At 36.7% G+C, this 21,243-nt stretch overlaps 1 protein-coding gene across 2 annotated transcripts; it reads right to left on the minus strand.

The window, feature by feature from the left end:
• Positions 1–303: 303 nt before the first annotated feature.
• On the minus strand, positions 304–8,541 carry LOC309709418 (uncharacterized protein). 2 transcript variants are annotated; one of them, XR_014277505.1, is made up of 4 exons: positions 5,667–8,541; positions 2,383–3,129; positions 769–2,316; positions 304–717 (listed from the first exon to the last, which is right to left on the minus strand). XR_014277505.1 is itself a non-coding variant. In XM_082538036.1 (3 exons), the coding sequence occupies exons 1-3, from the start codon at positions 7,200–7,202 to the stop codon at positions 2,203–2,205; spliced, it is 2,397 nt and encodes a 798-aa protein (XP_082394162.1). In that variant the 5' UTR covers positions 7,203–8,541; the 3' UTR covers positions 304–2,202. The 2 variants fall into 2 exon arrangements, 1 of the variants encoding a protein (XP_082394162.1); XM_082538036.1 differs by having other exon boundaries at positions 304–2,316.
• Positions 8,542–21,243: the final 12,702 nt, after the last annotated feature.

A 21,243-nucleotide genomic window follows, 5' to 3' on the forward strand; every position in this document is an offset into this window, starting at 1 on the left:
CAGTAATACAAGACATAAATACACATTTAACAGCAATGCAAGACATAAATACACACATAAACATTATAAGACACAAAAACAAGTCAAAGATATTTGCAATAAACAGACCTCAGTGCAAAAAAGTTAATTACCAGCAATACAAGACATAAATACACACATAAACATTACAAGACATAAAAACAAGTCAAAGATATTTGTGACAAACAGACCTCAGTGCAAGAAAGTTACTTACCAGTGTTAAGATTCAATATTGAGGAAGGGTACAAGAGGTGATCGAAGAATAACCACACCGATCCGGCCGGGTGAAGTCAAACGAAGATTTTAATGAATACACGCGTGGGAAGACAACTCTGTACGCAGACAGGAAGTAGTCTTCGACTTAATCAAAGCATGAACAGATATTTTATAGCATCAGGGTTTGTTTACTGACGCCCCTTCATGCGTCACAGATACATTTTATACATAGATCAGATCAACATCATCATGACTTTTCACCTAGAAAATCATCTTCTATTTTCATGGCTAGCCCTTCCTGTCTACCTTTCAGTTCTTGTCTTGTTCCTCTTTCTTGCCGAGACACCAAGAAACGGTTCCTCTTTTACCAAGACAATTTTGCAGTTACAGCCAAACATAACTAACCTCTCCTCTAAATAAATCTAATTTAAAGTGTGTGTGTGTGTGTGTGTGTGTGTTGACCTCACATGCTCTTTGTGTCACCTCTTCACCTACTGTCTGTGTCTCGTCCTCAAATGCTCTTTCTCAATTCACCTGTTGCACTTCTGACCTTTTACCAGACCAGAAGCTCACTGAGACTATGTGTATGTCTTCTACTAAATAAATGTTTTAATCAAGAACCTCTACTAAAACCTTAATATAAAATGATCTGATATATAAGTGTTTTGTAAGCATGTATTGCAATTCCTTCTATGGCTCCAAGTCACTTGCACAATAGATTGTCCGAACATCGCGCCGAACAAAGCTTCCGACCCCCAATTAATTGACCGAGCTCCAACTCTTTAATAAGCACAGATATGCATTGTGTATAAAATAGTCATAGCTGCTTAAGGCCTTCTTAAAGCTATCTGTTACATTGTTAAAGCCTCGTCTTAGCCTGCGGCTCAAAATAACTTCCTGCTTTCACTTCTGCATACAACTTCCTGTCAGCCTGCAACTCAGTCTTTCTGAAAGAGACACTGTTTAAACCTTGGAATGCAATATCCATGCTGCAGATTATATTATTAATGCAATGACAATTATTTAACAATAGCAGTAAAATAATTTCCCTCCTCGACACTCCCTCTTTTGACCTCTGGAACACCAGAGGTCACAATACATTGTGTCCTCACGCAGACCCTTCTCTGGTGGTCTCGAACCTCGAGATCTCCAGGATCCTCGCCCCTCCTGTGGTCGCCGAGATCGATCTTCTGCAAAGGAAACAAAACACCTTTTCTTGCATCTCCCTAACTTATCCTATCTGGGACTCTTTAATCAAAAGCTTGATCCTAATTATCTTCTTAACTTATTGACTTGTATTTATGTATACTCTTCAACGTTACTCATCACTTTAAAATTCTTTAAGCGCTGGTTTCACGTCCAGTTGCTCGCTCTACTTTCCCTTATCTGATCATCAACATCCTGTGCACAAGTTGTCGCTGCTGCAAGTTAATCTACTCCAAAAGAAAACAACCACTTTAATCAATTAAGTTTAAGCATATAAGCAATTACTCCTGTATACATTTCATCATAGCTAAATGCTGCCTTGAAACAACTCCTATGTGTTAACACTAACTTCATTTTAAAACCTCACATTTCCTATGTTATCACCTGTTTTGGTATAACCTTTTTATTTCATTTTGCTCCCTTAATGTAACAATACCTTCTAATTCTAATGTATCAGACTTAACCAAAATATATGCTTTCCTTCCTCTTTGGTCCTTCTTTAAGTTCAGTTAAAAGCTAAATGAATTTAGGGCCTTTTGCCTGGAATCAATACTGTCATGTGTGTTTCTTAACTCTGTGTCTGTAAGCGTGTGCAATCCTTCATGAACTCATATTATCCTCACAGTAGATTGGCTAATCATAGCGCTAGCCAAAGGCTCGTGACCCTCCAGAGACAAATTTGAGCCACAACTCCTTTAAAAGCACAAAATGCAATATGTATAAAATAGTTATAACTGCACCTGAAATACAAAGTTAACATCATCATAAACATCTTATGGTCATCAAAGCAATGGGCAGGGCTGCGACCCAATTTAGCCCTGTCTGCGCACAAATTTTAGCCAACTTGTTTTTCAAATTTAGGTTCATCCTCTCTACCTTTCCTTGAGATTGAGGATGAAAGACCGTCCCGAACTTATGTTGCACTCCCAACATCCTCTCTACCTCTTGCAAATCTTTATTCTTGAAGTGAGTACCATTGTCTGATCTAATTCTCTTGGGAAACCCATGCCTTGGAATGTAATGATTGATTAAGCACTTAATCACACTTTTCGCATCTTCACATTTGGTCGCCCATGCTTCGGGCCATCCAGTCAGAACATCCACACACACCAACAAATACCTCACCCCACCTGGGCCTGTATCAATCATGTCGGTATAATCAATCACGACCTCTTCTCCTGGCCTTTCTGGCATGAGAAACTTACCAGCTTCAGGTTTTACTGCTGGCTTTGGGTTGTGTGCCCCACAAATTAGGCACGTTCTGGCCTTTTCCAGTATCATCCTTCTCAAATCAGGATGCCACCATCGGCACAAATTTCTCTCCATCTGTTTCACTCCCACGTGACCAAGCCCGTGAGCCTCATTCACCTTTTGTTCCGCCATTTTGGCCGTTAAAGCGGGACGCCCATCTGGCCCCCTCCACAAACCGCCATCTTGCCAGGCTCCTTTGTTTTCCCACACCCCCTTTTCCTCTGGGGATGTCTCCTCCTGAGCCTGTCTAACTTCTTCCATGCTGTTAGTGCTAACCTCCTCTTCTGGGGTTACCTGCACCAGTTGTCTCTGTCCTTTGTAGCCCGCTGCTTCCTTTGCGGCTTCGTCAGCTTTCTGATTTCCTCTTGCCACCATACTGTCTGCTTGTGAGTGGCCTTTGCATTTTATAATACTTACCTCGTCTGGGTCCTCCAGGGCCTTTTCCAGTTCCTCCATTTCCTTTTTGTGACAGATGGGTGCATTAGTGGCCGTCCTGAACCCGGCTCTCTTCCACTGAGCCAGTTCCACATGAGCTGCTCCAAACGCATATGCTGAGTCAGTGTAGATGTTCACTCTCATGTTTTTAGCCAACCTCAGGGCTCAAGTTAGGGCTATCACTTCAGCTCTCTGGGCCGACTGTTGTCCCTCAATTTTTCCTGCTTCTTTCACCTGAAACTCAGTTCCTACTCTACAGACTACTGCATAGCCCGCTTTCAATCCTTCTTCATCTCTGTGGCAGCATCCATCTGTGAACCAATCCTCAGCTCCAAGTATGGGCTCTGCCTTTAGGTCTTCCCTGATTTTTCCTTCAACTTGGGCTTTCTTAATACAGTCATGTGGTTCTCCTGACCCCATTAGGTCTGCCATATTTATTCCTTCATGTGTGAATATCAAATTTGGCGCCTCTAAAATTTTGCTGAACCTTTGTTGCGTCAGTGGAGTCATTGTGAATGCCTGTGAGTTCACATAGGCCACTACACTGTGTGTAGTAAGCACTTTCAGTGGGTGTTCCCTCACTATATGTGCTGTTTTCTGAATTATCTTTGCTACTCCTGCTGCGTGTTGTGTGCATGTGGGATGCCTTACTTCTGTTGAATTTAATCTTATGCTAACATACATAAGTACATCCCTACCTCCCCCTTTTTTCTGAAACAACACACCATTCACAACTCCCTTTGTTTCTGAAACATCAAGATAAAATGCCTCATCATAGTTAGGTGTGGCCAGATCTGTGGCTCTTGACAAATCCTGTTTTAGTGAAATGAACGCTGTCTCTGTGTCCGGCGTCCAAGGCAATTCAGCCTTCAGATTTCGAACACCAACTTTCTTGATCAGGTCCCTTAAAGGGGCCGTTTTACCCACATAGTTCGGAATGAACTGCCTGCTGTAACCTGTCAAGCCAAGAAAGGAAAGCAACTCCTTCACAGTTCTTGGTTTTGGATGTGTCAGAATTTGGTCTCTGTGTGTGTTCATTAACCCCACTGATCTGTGTGCGATCACCCGGCCCAGGAATGTTACCTCTGGCCGGACCAACTGCAGTTTTTCTTTGCTCACTTTGAAGCCACACTCCGCCAATCTGTTCAACACCACGAGCAATGCTACCGTACAGGCCGCTGCTGACGGGGCTGCAATAAGAAGATCATCAACATACTCTATTAATGTACAGCCCCCTGGCAGTTGACATGGGGACAATGCCTCTTTCAACACCTGATTAAAAATTCCTGGTGAGAGTGCAAAGCCTTGTGGTAGGCGTGTGTACCTAAATTTGCGGCCTCTGTATGTGAATGAGAAAATGTCTCTGAGTGACTCGTGCAGTGGGAGACAAAAGAATGCATTCGCTAGGTCAATACATGTGAAATGGTATGTCAGACTTCAGCTGGAACAGGACAGGCGAACAGTTAGCTAGACCTACATCTGTGGGCCCTGCGGACCACAAAGTACCAGGCAATTTTGAGAGCTCAGCTACTGCATCAGGATGATCCATTCTTTCCCTGCCATGTATTCTGGAGATTTCTTTATGTTCTAAGATCACTGCATCGTTGGACAAACAAGTTATGCGATATATTTTACATTTTGGTGCATACCAGACATTTGGAATTTGGGTGCTTTGCCAGCATGCGTTGTCCAGCGCCCGCTTGACCATTGGTCCCAGATCTCTTGGCCCATGACCCTCGTGGACCGCCAATGTAATGTGAGGGGTTGAATCCTCTCCCACATTGTACCAAGGCAGTTGTTCCTCAGTAAATTTCACAGCCGCGGCCACACCTTCTGGTCCAACATAAATGTTATGTGTTTGCACATTCCACGTCTGTCCCTCAAGATCAGACTGGAACTGTTCCCGATAGATATCGTTATCTTCCCTATCATAAAAGAGTGTAACGTGGAAAGGATCTCGCGGGGGGAATAGACGGCCAGGCTCATTATCCAGGGTTTCCACAGCTGATAATGTCTCAGAATGCCTTCTTCCACTAGCCTCCCCCAGTAGATTTCGGCAGTGGGTTGTTCAGAGTTCTGGACTAGATATTGAGTCTTTGAAGGTGATCCCAGTTTCACAAGCAGGTCCCTGCCCATGAGATTTTCCAGGCACCTGTGAGGACACCACATATTGGTGCTTCAAAGTCTGTTTTCCCAGCTGTGTCAATGCTGGATCTGTCAATGGCAGTGTCATTGGAATCCCGGAAAAGCCTACCACATTAACTGTGTGACAGGAGAGTGTTGCACTGTCTGGTGTGTCTTTCAATGTTGAGTATGTTGCTCCAGTATCCACCAGGAAGGGCAATTCAGTGCCTTCCACGGTCATTGACAGCATGGGTTCTGCCGCCCCCCACGCTGTTCAGTTTCTCCGGGCTCCGTCAGTATTGCTCCCCCTCCCAGCCCCAGTCGGCTACTGGGTACTGGGGGGCTGGTGCTGCATTCGGGTTTGGAGCTTGATGTGCTCCCCTGTAAGCAACTCTTTGTCTTGGGCCTCCTCGTGCCTGGGGTTGATAGCCTCGCCTCTGATAATTTCGCTGCGATTCAGGGCATTCTCGGGACCAGTGTCCTTCTGCTCCACAGCTGTAACAGCCAGTCCAAGACACACTGCCAGGATTCCCCGGATTCCGAGCCCTTTGTCCTCCCCTCACGGATCCACCACGCCCTCTCTGCGGTCCACCGGTCCCCCAATTCCCTACGGGTTGACGCTGCCTTGGTGCATTGGCGGGCCAACGGTCATCAGGGTAGAGACCCGGATCCTGATCTGGCCAGTCAGGCACAGGATCGGGCTGAGGCCTTGCCACCATTATAGTCTTATTTAGTTCTTTCAGTTCTTTTTTCTTCGCATTATATTTTTCGCGAGCCTCACCCAGCTGCAGCCTAAGCAGCTGCGCCTGTACTTCATCTAACTCTTTCTTTTGTTTGTTCGTCAAATCCTGTTCCTGCCGAAGTCTGTGGGTCACATGTCTCTCCCACTGCACCGAGTCTGCAACGGCAAAATCTGGGTTCTTTTCCAAGTCAACTGCAACCTGGTTGGGCAGCCCTGCCAGCACTGCCGAACGAAACCACGCTCTACTTTCACCCTCCTTCCCCGGATGTATTCCTGTTCCTAACAACCATTGTTCCTTTGCTTTAGCTAAACACTCTCTGGGTGTGTTTTTGGGATCCCAAATAATTTTTGGAATGGCTCCAGAGTTAGGAGTTGGGTCCTTCTCCCGAACTGCATCTGCTAAGTCACTCTGCACCTCATGATATTTCAGGTCATTTGCATATCTGGTTGTTTGAGCTATCTGCTCTACATCTGCTAACCCACCACCCAGCATACAACGTCCGGCCAAAGCGCGAAAGTCGCCCAGCGCTAATTCTTCTCCTTCCCAATGTTCTCCCTTGGTTATTGGTGGAAGTTGTTTAACCAATGCTTCCAAATCTCTCACCTTATAGGCGCGATAAACTGGTTCGTTCTTTGGACCTGCTATTAGAGGCAGACTTAAACCAGGGTCAGGAGCTCCTTGTTCAAAACTCACTTTTCTACTCTTCCTCGACTTTCCTTTTCCCTTTGAGCTCCTAAATATGGGCTGTCTCTGTGCTTGGTCTCTCTTCACACTTCTTTTCCTCAAAATTAGGCTTGTACTTGGTTGGGGCTCAGGTCCTCCATCTTCGTCGTCCTCCTCGTCCTCTTCTTCTGATGACGTCGCACGGTCTTCATTCTCCTCTTCTGGCCCTCCCTGCATTACTCTCTGCTTTATAACCTCCAATGCCGTTAATGCCTCTATGGACGCACGTAGGGCCTCATGCATTTGTCCATACACTTCTCCTTCAGTTTTTAACACCAAGCTCAGAGGTATTTTATCACCCAGCCCTTTCTGTTGGGATGTAATAAGTTTACTTACCTCAACCTCCATCGCTTGGCACTCTTTCTCTGCTGCTTTTAATGCTCCAGGTGAAGCCAAACGAATAGCTTTCTTAAGCTGTTCAAGCTGATCCTTCAGAGGTTTGCATCCCCTTTTCCCACTAGGTGTCGCACCCGAGCTGTCAGCCATTCTCTGAAACACAGACTTACCTCTTCCAATGGCGTTTGTCGACTCTACCTTCTTGGTCTAGGTCACCCAGACACGCTTAACTTTCGGTTTCAGTCTTCGTCTCGCTGTTCTCGCAACCACTGGCTCCTCTTCCCCTGCTCGGTGATACACAAAGTTTAACCCAGCACTTTAGACGCTGTCCTCGCGTTCTCAAGCGTTGACACTCAATCAAAATTATTCGCCCTCAAAGTGTTAATATATGACACCAGCAACCCTTATGCGCAACGCGCTCACCTCCGTATACTTACCTCTCCAATAGTTCCTCGGATTAGTGTTTTTTCATTTATTTTAAACCCATTAACGGCGCTGCGCGTCCCTTATATACTTTACAGCAACACACCCTCAAGCATCCCGTACTAATAAATCTAAAACCAAGAAATCACCTTTATGACATTATGTCAAAGCTTTCTCCATGTTGCACAGCCTGCCACAGGTTTAACAAAAAATCGCTGCCCGAGAAGGCTCCCACATATCAAGGTGGTCGTTTTCACAAACTTCCAGCAGACCCTCAAATAAACAAAAACAACGACCCAGGCAGGCTTCCAGTTCAGCCTCCTCAATTTCTATGCACACCGAAAACTCATGGGGAGATTCTTCTGTCTCCCCGTGTCCTACACAATTCACCTCCAAATGATCCCCTACAATTGAAATTTCAGTGTGGAATGACGCAGAGATTAACATTTCCTTATTTATTCACTATATGTAACCTGAATTTTCTCTCTCTTATCAAATAACAAAGGTTATCTTTACAATTTGTTATTGAACTACTAATTAAGTTGCTTTTTATGGTGTCAGTGATAAACTGCCCCTAAAAAGTCCACTTTATTGCGTGCTCATTGAGTTACTCCTATCAAAGCTATTTAACAAGTTCAATTTACACATACTCATTAATTTGTCACGCTTATTAGTGGCTCATGGTTGCTTAAAGCCTATGTCTGACTTGACCACAGAGTTAGAGCATCATTCAATCCTCTCAGGATGACCACTCCACTTACTCTGCATCCAGTCAGCTCATGAATTAACAACCCTTGCAGACTGTAACCCTTTTATTTTTTGTTTATGCCTTCAAATCCACCTTAAATCTTCTTTACCTAAACGTTGGTTTTAAACACAAACAATTCTTATATTCTATTTTGAAACGCTGTCACCATTCATATATTTACAATGTTATTATTTACTAAGCCAGCATTTTAATTGCAGACATTTATCCACATTTGCAAACAATAGTTATAGAGCTGAATGACACACAAAACCGAAAGCATAGTCCTCTCATGCGCTCTGCATCAGCTGCCTCATTTGCATGCACACACACTCTTCACCTAAGAATAGCAGCAGGCAGTCAGTGCATTGCTGACTCGACCCACAGAGATCTTTTTTATTACAGAGACGTCTTATATTTACAACTGCACAGATTTTAAACCTTTTAACACCTATCGAATTTCGACAAATTTAACATAACCGTTTTTTGCGATCAATTAACCAGTATCAAGACTTTAACTGTTTCTGGCCTCATTTCTAAAATCCCTAACTCAATTTAAAAGCGTCAACCAACCCAAACTTTTTGAAGTTTTAGGTTAAAGTTACACGCCCGAAGTCCACTTCTGCTGGCCAAAAAAGCGCAGATACCGTTTCAAACGGTAAGGAGACTCTAACTCCTAGCTTAATTCCGGGATGCCCTGTACCCCACAGCTAAACCACACTGAACTAACCCTCTTCGCCGAGAGGTCAATGTCGCGCGTCCACGACAAGGAGGGAGCGTAACCTCCGGGCTCTGCGCTTCCTAGCAGACTCGAACTGCCGTTCTAGAATAATTTATAATACTTTGAAACAACAATCAACACCCGAAACAAGTGTATAACTGAAGCAGGTGCAACCTAGTGGTCAAATGGAGACTCCAACTCACAAAATGACCGCTCAGGTCCACTCTTATGACCAAATTTGGACTCTAACCAACACAATAACCAATTCCCTACCAAACTACTTGAGACTCTAACTCAATTTCTTTGGGACTTCAACCCAGTATTTAAACTTTTCTTATCAGACTCTTAACTACTTTCATTTCTTCTTAGCAGAACTCTAACTGCTTCAACTCATGAGATTTTCATCAAAATCAAAACAGACATGCACCAGTAACTTCAGTGAGTAGACTTAAATTTTATCATGTCCAATTTGGCACACTTTGGAAATAATTCAACAGGTAGTGCCTTACCTTTTGGATAAGCCGGCTTATGCCCACTCACTTAGACCACTGGAATTCATGTCTGCCCGTCAGACCACCCAAGACCCCGGATTTCTCCGTCCAAACCTCCAACTCTCCCTCCTCAATAACCGGACGAAGCCCCCAAATGTTAAGATTCAATATTGAGGAAGGGTACAAGAGGTGATCGAAGAATAACCACACCGATCCGGCCGGGTGAAGTCAAACGAAGATTTTAATGAATACACGCGTGGGAAGACAACTCTGTACGCAGACAGGAAGTAGTCTTCGACTTAATCAAAGCATGAACAGATATTTTATAGCATCAGGGTTTGTTTACTGACGCCCCTTCATGCGTCACAGATACATTTTATACATAGATCAGATCAACATCATCATGACTTTTCACCTAGAAAATCATCTTCTATTTTCATGGCTAGCCCTTCCTGTCTACCTTTCAGTTCTTGTCTTGTTCCTCTTTCTTGCCGAGACACCAAGAAACGGTTCCTCTTTTACCAAGACAATTTTGCAGTTACAGCCAAACATAACTAACCTCTCCTCTAAATAAATCTAATTTAAAGTGTGTGTGTGTGTGTGTGTGTTGACCTCACATGCTCTTTGTGTCACCTCTTCACCTACTGTCTGTGTCTCGTCCTCAAATGCTCTTTCTCAATTCACCTGTTGCACTTCTGACCTTTTACCAGACCAGAAGCTCACTGAGACTATGTGTATGTCTTCTACTAAATAAATGTTTTAATCAAGAACCTCTACTAAAACCTTAATATAAAATGATCTGATATATAAGTGTTTTGTAAGCATGTATTGCAATTCCTTCTATGGCTCCAAGTCACTTGCACAATAGATTGTCCGAACATCGCGCCGAACAAAGCTTCCGACCCCCAATTAATTGACCGAGCTCCAACTCTTTAATAAGCACAGATATGCATTGTGTATAAAATAGTCATAGCTGCTTAAGGCCTTCTTAAAGCTATCTGTTACATTGTTAAAGCCTCGTCTTAGCCTGCGGCTCAAAATAACTTCCTGCTTTCACTTCTGCATACAACTTCCTGTCAGCCTGCAACTCAGTCTTTCTGAAAGAGACACTGTTTAAACCTTGGAATGCAATATCCATGCTGCAGATTATATTATTAATGCAATGACAATTATTTAACAATAGCAGTAAAATAATTTCCCTCCTCGACACCAGCAATACAAGACATAAATACAAATTTAACCGCAATACAAGACATAAATACACATTTAACAGCAATACAAGACATAAATACACACATAAACATTACAAGACATAAAAACAGGTCAACGATATTTGCAATAAACAGACCTCAGTGCAAGAAAGTTACTTACCAGCAATACAAGACATAAATACACATTTAACAGCAATACAAGACATAAATACACACATAAACATTATCAGACATAAAAACGAATCAAAGATATTTGCGACAAACAGACCTCAGTGCAAAAAGTTACTTACCAGCAATACAAGACATAAATACACATTTAACAGCAATACAAGACATGAATACACACATAAACATTATAAGACATAAAAACAAGTCAAAGATATTTGCGACAAACAGACCTCAGTGCAAGAAAGTTACTTACCAGCAATACAAGACATAAATACACATTTAACAGCAATGCAAGACATAAAAACACACATAAACATTACAAGACATAAAAACAAGTCAAAGATATTTACAATAAACAGACCTCAGTGCAAAAAAGTTAATTACCAGTAATACAAGACATAAATACACACATAAACATTACAAGACATAAAAACAAGTCAAAGATATTTGCAATAAACAGACCTCAGTGCAAAAAAGTTAATTACCAGTAATACAAGACATAAATACACATTTAACCGCAATACAAGACATAAATACACATTTAACAGCAATACAAGACATAAATACACACATAAACATTACAAGACATAAAAACAGGTCAACGATATTTGCAATAAACAGACCTCAGTGCAAGAAAGTTACTTACCAGCAATACAAGACATAAATACACATTTAACAGCAATACAAGACATAAATACACACATAAACATTATAAGACATAAAAACAGGTCAAAGATATTTGCAATAAACAGACCTCAGTGCAAAAAAGTTAATTACCAGCAATACAAGACATAAATACACACATAAACATTATAAGACATAAAAACAAGTCAAAGATATTTGCGACAAACAGACCTCAGTGCAAGAAAGTTACTTACCAGCAATACAAGACATAAATACACACATAAACATTACAAGACATAAAAACAAGTCAAAGATATTTGCAATAAACAGACCTCAGTGCAAAAAAGTTAATTACCAGTAATACAAGACATAAATACACACATATAAGACATAAAAACAAGTCAAAGATATTTGCAATAAACAGACCTCAGTGCAAAAAAGTTAATTACCAGTAATACAAGACATAAATACACATTTAACCGCAATACAAGACATAAATACACATTTAACAGCAATACAAGACATAAATACACACATATAAGACATAAAAACAGGTCAAAGATATTTGCAATAAACAGACCTCAGTGCAAGAAAGTTACTTACCAGCAATACAAGACATAAATACACATTTAACAGCAATACAAGACATAAATACACACATAAACATTACAAGACATAAAAACAAGTCAAAGATATTTGCGACAAACAGACCTCAGTGCAAGAAAGTTACTTACCAGCAATACAACACATAAATACACATTTAACAGTAATACAAGACATAAATACACACATAAACATTACAAGACATAAAAACAAGTCAAAGATATTTGCAATAAACAGACCTCAGTGCAAAAAAGTTAATTACCAGTAATACAAGACATAATTACACACATAAACATTACAAGACATAAAAACAAGTCAAAGATATTTGTGACAAACAGACCTCAGTGCAAGAAAGTTACTTACCAGCAATACAAGACATAAATACAAATTTAACCGCAATACAAGACATAAATACACATTTAACAGCAATACAAGACATAAATACACACATAAACATTATAAGACATAAAAACAAGTCAAAGATATTTGCAATAAACAGACCTCAGTGCAAGAAAGTTATTTACCAGCAATACAAGACATAAATACACATTTAACAGCAATACAAGACATAAATACACACATAAACATTATAAGACATAAAAACAGGTCAAAGATATTTGCAATAAACAGACCTCAGTGCAAGAAAGTTACTTACCAGCAATACAAGACATAAATACACACATAAACATTACAAGACATAAAAACAAGTCAAAGATATTTGTGACAAACAGACCTCAGTGCAAAAAAGTTAATTACCAGTAATACAAGACATAAATACACATTTAACAGCAATGCAAGACATAAATACACACATAAACATTATAAGACACAAAAACAAGTCAAAGATATTTGCAATAAACAGACCTCAGTGCAAAAAAGTTAATTACCAGCAATACAAGACATAAATACACACATAAACATTACAAGACATAAAAACAAGTCAAAGATATTTGTGACAAACAGACCTCAGTGCAAGAAAGTTACTTACCAGCAATACAAGACATAAATACAAATTTAACCGCAATACAAGACATAAATACACATTTAACAGCAATACAAGACATAAATACACACATAAACATTACAAGACATAAAAACAGGTCAACGATATTTGCAATAAACAGACCTCAGTGCAAGAAAGTTACTTACCAGCAATACAAGACATAAATACACATTTAACAGCAATACAAGACATAAATACACACATAAACATTATCAGACATAAAAACGAATCAAAGATATTTGCGACAAACAGACCTCAGTGCAAAAAGTTACTTACCAGCAATACAAGACATAAATACACATTTAACAGCAATACAAGACATAAATACACACATAAACATTATAAGGCATAAAAACAAGTCAAAGATATTTGCGACAAACAGACCTCAGTGCAAGAAAGTTACTTACCAGCAATACAAGACATAAATACACATTTAACAGCAATGCAAGACATAAAAACACACATAAACATTACAAGACATAAAAACAAGTCAAAGATATTTACAATAAACAGACCTCAGTGCAAAAAAGTTAATTACCAGTAATACAAGACATAAATACACACATATAAGACATAAAAACAAGTCAAAGATATTTGCAATAAACAGACCTCAGTGCAAAAAAGTTAATTACCAGTAATACAAGACATAAATACACACATAAACATTACAAGACATAAAAACAAGTCAAAGATATTTGCAATAAACAGACCTCAGTGCAAAAAAGTTAATTACCAGTAATACAAGACATAAATACACATTTAACCGCAATACAAGACATAAATACACATTTAACAGCAATACAAGACATAAATACACACATAAACATTACAAGACATAAAAACAGGTCAACGATATTTGCAATAAACAGACCTCAGTGCAAGAAAGTTACTTACCAGCAATACAAGACATAAATACACATTTAACAGCAATACAAGACATAAATACACACATAAACATTACAAGACATAAAAACAGATCAAAGATATTTGCAATAAACAGACCTCAGTGCAAAAAAGTTAATTACCAGCAATACAAGACATAAATACACACATAAACATTATAAGACATAAAAACAAGTCAAAGATATTTGCGACAAACAGACCTCAGTGCAAGAAAGTTACTTACCAGCAATACAAGACATAAATACACACATAAACATTACAAGACATAAAAACAAGTCAAAGATATTTGCAATAAACAGACCTCAGTGCAAAAAAGTTAATTACCAGTAATACAAGACATAAATACACACATATAAGACATAAAAACAAGTCAAAGATATTTGCAATAAACAGACCTCAGTGCAAAAAAGTTAATTACCAGTAATACAAGACATAAATACACATTTAACCGCAATACAAGACATAAATACACATTTAACAGCAATACAAGACATAAATACACACATATAAGACATAAAAACAGGTCAAAGATATTTGCAATAAACAGACCTCAGTGCAAGAAAGTTAATTACCATTAATACAAGACATAAATACACACATAAACATTACAAGACATAAAAACAAGTCAAAGATATTTGCGACAAACAGACCTCAGTGCAAGAAAGTTACTTACCAGCAATACAACACATAAATACACATTTAACAGTAATACAAGACATAAATACACACATAAACATTACAAGACATAAAAACAAGTCAAAGATATTTGCAATAAACAGACCTCAGTGCAAAAAAGTTAATTACCAGTAATACAAGACATAAATACACACATAAACATTACAAGACATAAAAACAAGTCAAAAATATTTGTGACAAACAGACCTCAGTGGAAGAAAGTTACTTACCAGCAATACAAGACATAAATACAAATTTAACCGCAATACAAGACATAAATACACATTTAACAGCAATACAAGACATAAATACACACATAAACATTACAAGACATAAAAACAAGTCAAAGATATTTGCAATAAACAGACCTCAGTGCAAAAAAGTTAATTACCAGCAATACAAGACATAAATACACACATAAACATTATAAGGCATAAAAACAGGTCAAAGATATTTGCAATAAACAGACCTCAGTGCAAAAAAGTTAATTACCAGCAATACAAGACATAAATACACACATAAACATTATAAGGCATAAAAACAGGTCAAAGATATTTGCAATAAACAGACCTCAGTGCAAAAAAGTTAATTACCAGCAATACAAGACATAAATACACATTTAACAGCAATGCAAGACATAAAAACACACATAAACATTATAAGGCATAAAAACAAGTCAAAGATATTTGCAACAAACAGACCTCAGTGCAAAAAAGTTAATTACCAGCAATACAAGACATAAATACAGACATAAACATTACAAGACATAAAAACAAGTCAAAGATATTTGCAATAAACAGACCTCAGTGCAAAAAAGTTAATTACCAGTAATACAAGACATAAATACACATTTAACAGCAATGCAAGACATAAATACACACATAAACATTATAAGACACAAAAACAAGTCAAAGATATTTGCAATAAACAGACCTCAGTGCAAAAAAGTTAATTACCAGCAATACAAGACATAAATACACACATAAACATTACAAGACATAAAAACAAGTCAAAGATATTTGTGACAAACAGACCTCAGTGCAAGAAAGTTACTTACCAGCAATACAAGACATAAATACAAATTTAACCGCAATACAAGACATAAATACACATTTAACAGCAATACAAGACATAAATACACACATAAACATTACAAGACATAAAAACAGGTCAACGATATTTGCAATAAACAGACCTCAGTGCAAGAAAGTTACTTACCAGCAATACAAGACATAAATACACATTTAACAGCAATACAAGACATAAATACACACATAAACATTATCAGACATAAAAACGAATCAAAGATATTTGCGACAAACAGACCTCAGTGCAAAAAGTTACTTACCAGCAATACAAGACATAAATACACATTTAACAGCAATACAAGACATAAATACACACATAAACATTATAAGGCATAAAAACAAGTCAAAGATATTTGCGACAAACAGACCTCAGTGCAAGAAAGTTACTTACCAGCAATACAAGACATAAATACACATTTAACAGCAATGCAAGACATAAAAACACACATAAACATTACAAGACATAAAAACAAGTCAAAGATATTTACAATAAACAGACCTCAGTGCAAAAAAGTTAATTACCAGTAATACAAGACATAAATACACACATATAAGACATAAAAACAAGTCAAAGATATTTGCAATAAACAGACCTCAGTGCAAAAAAGTTAATTACCAGTAATACAAGACATAAATACACACATAAACATTACAAGACATAAAAACAAGTCAAAGATATTTGCAATAAACAGACCTCAGTGCAAAAAAGTTAATTACCAGTAATACAAGACATAAATACACATTTAACCGCAATACAAGACATAAATACACATTTAACAGCAATACAAGACATAAATACACACATAAACATTACAAGACATAAAAACAGGTCAACGATATTTGCAATAAACAGACCTCAGTGCAAGAAAGTTACTTACCAGCAATACAAGACATAAATACACATTTAACAGCAATACAAGACATAAATACACACATAAACATTATAAGACATAAAAACAAGTCAAAGATATTTGCGACAAACAGACCTCAGTGCAAGAAAGTTACTTACCAGCAATACAAGACATAAATACACACATAAACATTACAAGACATAAAAACAAGTCAAAGATATTTGCAATAAACAGACCTCAGTGCAAAAAAGTTAATTACCAGTAATACAAGACATAAATACACACATATAAGACATAAAAACAAGTCAAAGATATTTGCAATAAACAGACCTCAGTGCAAAAAAGTTAATTACCAGTAATACAAGACATAAATACACATTTAACCGCAATACAAGACATAAATACACATTTAACAGCAATACAAGACATAAATACACACATATAAGACATAAAAACAGGTCAAAGATATTTGCAATAAACAGACCTCAGTGCAAGAAAGTTAATTACCATTAATACAAGACATAAATACACACATAAACATTACAAGACATAAAAACAAGTCAAAGATATTTGCGACAAACAGACCTCAGTGCAAGAAAGTTACTTACCAGCAATACAACACATAAATACACATTTAACAGTAATACAAGACATAAATACACACATAAACATTACAAGACATAAAAACAAGTCAAAGATATTTGCAATAAACAGACCTCAGTGCAAAAAAGTTAATTACCAGTAATACAAGACATAAATACACACATAAACATTACAAGACATAAAAACAAGTCAAAAATATTTGTGACAAACAGACCTCAGTGGAAGAAAGTTACTTACCAGCAATACAAGACATAAATACAAATTTAACCGCAATACAAGACATAAATACACATTTAACAGCAATACAAGACATAAATACACACATAAACATTACAAGACATAAAAACAAGTCAAAGATATTTGCAATAAACAGACCTCAGTGCAAAAAAGTTAATTACCAGCAATACAAGACATAAATACACACATAAACATTATAAGGCATAAAAACAGGTCAAAGATATTTGCAATAAACAGACCTCAGTGCAAAAAAGTTAATTACCAGCAATACAAGACATAAATACACACATAAACATTATAAGGCATAAAAACAGGTCAAAGATATTTGCAATAAACAGACCTCAGTGCAAAAAAGTTAATTACCAGCAATACAAGACATAAATACACATTTAACAGCAATGCAAGACATAAAAACACACATAAACATTATAAGGCATAAAAACAAGTCAAAGATATTTGCAACAAACAGACCTCAGTGCAAAAAAGTTAATTACCAGCAATACAAGACATAAATACAGACATAAACATTACAAGACATAAAAACAAGTCAAAGATATTTGCAATAAACAGACCTCAGTGCAAAAAAGTTAATTACCAGTAATACAAGACATAAATACACACATAAACATTACAAGACATAAAAACAAGTCAAAGATATTTGCAATAAACAGACCTCAGTGCAAAAAAGTTAATTACCAGTAATACAAGACATAAATACACACATAAACATTATAAGGCATAAAAACAAGTCAAAGATATTTGCAACAAACAGACCTCAGTGCAAAAAAGTTAATTACCAGCAATACAAGACATAAATACAGACATAAACATTACAAGACATAAAAACAAGTCAAAGATATTTGCAATAAACAGACCTCAGTGCAAAAAAGTTAATTACCAGCAATACAAGACATAAATACAGACATAAACATTACAAGACATAAAAACAAGTCAAAGATATTTGCAATAAACAGACCTCAGTGCAAAAAAGTTAATTACCAGTAATACAAGACATAAATACACACATAAACATTACAAGACATAAAAACAAGTCAAAGATATTTGCAACAAACAGACCTCAGTGGAAGAAAGTTACTTACCAGCAATACAAGACATAAATACAAATTTAACCGCAATACAAGACAAAAATACACATTTAACAGCAATACAAGACATGAATACACACATAAACATTATAAGACATAAAAACAAGTCAAAGATATTTGCAACAAACAGACCTCAGTGCAAGAAAGTTACTTACCAGCAATACAAGACATAAATACACATTTAACAGCAATGCAAGACATAAAAACAAGTCAAAGATATTTGCAATAAACAGACCTCAGTGCAAAAAAGTTAATTACCAGTAATACAAGACATAAATACACATTTAACCGCAATACAAGACATAAATACACATTTAACAGCAATACAAGACATAAATACACACATATAAGACATAAAAACAGGTCAAAGATATTTGCAATAAACAGACCTCAGTGCAAAAAAGTTAATTACCAGTAATACAAGACATAAATACAAATTTAACCGCAATACAAGACATAAATACACATTTAACAGCAATACAAGACATAAATACACACATATAAGACATAAAAACAGGTCAAAGATATTTGCAATAAACAGACCTCAGTGCAAAAAAGTTAATTACCAGTAATACAAGACATAAATACAAATTTAACAGCAATGCAAGACATAAATACACATTTAACAGCAATGCAAGACATAAATACACACATAAACATTACAAGACATAAAAACAAGTCAAAGATATTTGCAATAAACAGACCTCAGTGCAAAAAAGTTAATTACCAGTAATACAAGACATAAATACACACATAAACATTACAAGACATAAAAACAGGTCAAAGATATTTGCAACAAACAGACCTCAGTGCAAGAAAGTTACTTACCAGCAATACAAGACATAAATACACACATAAACATTACAAGACATAAAAACAGGTCAAAGATATTTGCAATAAACAGACCTCAGTGCAAAAAGGTTAATTACCAGCAATACAAGACATAAATACACACATACACATTACAAGACATAAAAACAAGTCAAAGATATTTGCAATAAACAGACCTCAGTGCAAGAAAGTTACTTACCAGCAATGCAAGGCATAAATACACACATAAACATTATAAGACATAAAAACAAGTCAAAGACATTTGCGACAAACAGACCTCAGTGCAAGAAAGTTACTTACCAGCAATACAAGACATAAATACACACATAAACATTATAAGACATAAAAACAGGTCAAAGATATTTGCAATAAACAGACCTCAGTGCAAAAAGTTACTTACCAGCAATACAAGACATAAATACACACATAAACATTATAAGACATAAAAACAAGTCAAAGATATTTGCGACAAACAGACCTCAGTGCAAAAAGTTACTTACCAGCAATACAAGACATAAATACACACATAAACATTATAAGACATAAAAACAAGTCAAAGATATTTGCAATAAACAGACCTCAGTGCAAAAAGTTACTTACCAGCAATACAAGACATAAATACACACATAAACATTATAAGACATAAAAACAAGTCAAAGATATTTGCAATAAACAGACCTCAGAGCAAAAAAGTTAATTACCAGTAATACAAGACATAAATACACACATAAACATTATAAGACATAAAAACAGGTCAAAGATATTTGCAATAAACAGACCTCAGTGCGAAAAAGTTAATTACCATTAATACAAGACATAAATACAGACATAAACATTACAAGACATAAAAACAAGTCAAAGATATTTGCGACAAACAGACCTCAGTGCAAGAAAGTTACTTACCAGCAATGCAAGACATAAATACACATTTAACAGCAATACAAGACATAAATACACACATAAACATTATAAGACATAAAAACAAGTCAAAGATATTTGCAACAAACAGACCTCAGTGCAAGAAAGTTACTTACCAGCAATACAAGACATAAATACACACATAAACATTATAAGACATAAAAACAAGTCAAAGATATTTGCGACAAACAGACCTCAGTGCAAGAAAGTTACTTACCAGCAATACAAGACATAAATACACATTTAACAGCAATACAAGACATAAATACACATTTAACAGCAATGCAAGACATAAATACACACATAAACATTATAAGACACAAAAACAAGTCAAAGACATTTGCAACAAACAGACCTCAGTGCAAGAAAGTTACTTACCAGCAATACAAGACATAAATACACATTTAACAGCAATACAAGACAAAAATACACATTCAACAGCAATACAAGACATAAATACACATTTAACAGCAATGCAAGACATAAATACACACATAAACATTATAAGACACAAAAACAAGTCAAAGATATTTGCAACAAACAGACCTCAGTGCAAGAAACTTACTTACCAGCAATACAAGACATAAATACACATTTAACAGCAATACAAGACATAAATACACATTTAACAGCAATACAAGACATAAATACACACATAAACATTACAAGACATAAAAACAAGTCAAAGATATTTGCGACAAACAGACCTCAGTGCAAGAAAGTTACTTACCAGCAATACAAGACATAAGTACACATTTAACAGCAATACAAGACAAAAATACACATTTAACAGCAATACAAGACATAAATACACATTTAACAGCAATACAAGACATAAATACACATTTAACAGCAATACAAGACAAAAATACACATTTAACAGCAATACAAGACATGAATACACATTTAACAGCAATACAAGAATAAAAATACACATTTAACAGCAATACAAGACATAAATACACATTTAACAGCAATACAAGACAAAAA

The sequence above is a fragment of the Aulonocara stuartgranti genome (genome assembly GCF_965226115.1).
Source record: "Aulonocara stuartgranti genome assembly, chromosome: 6".
Lineage (NCBI taxonomy): Eukaryota > Metazoa > Chordata > Actinopteri > Cichliformes > Cichlidae > Aulonocara > Aulonocara stuartgranti.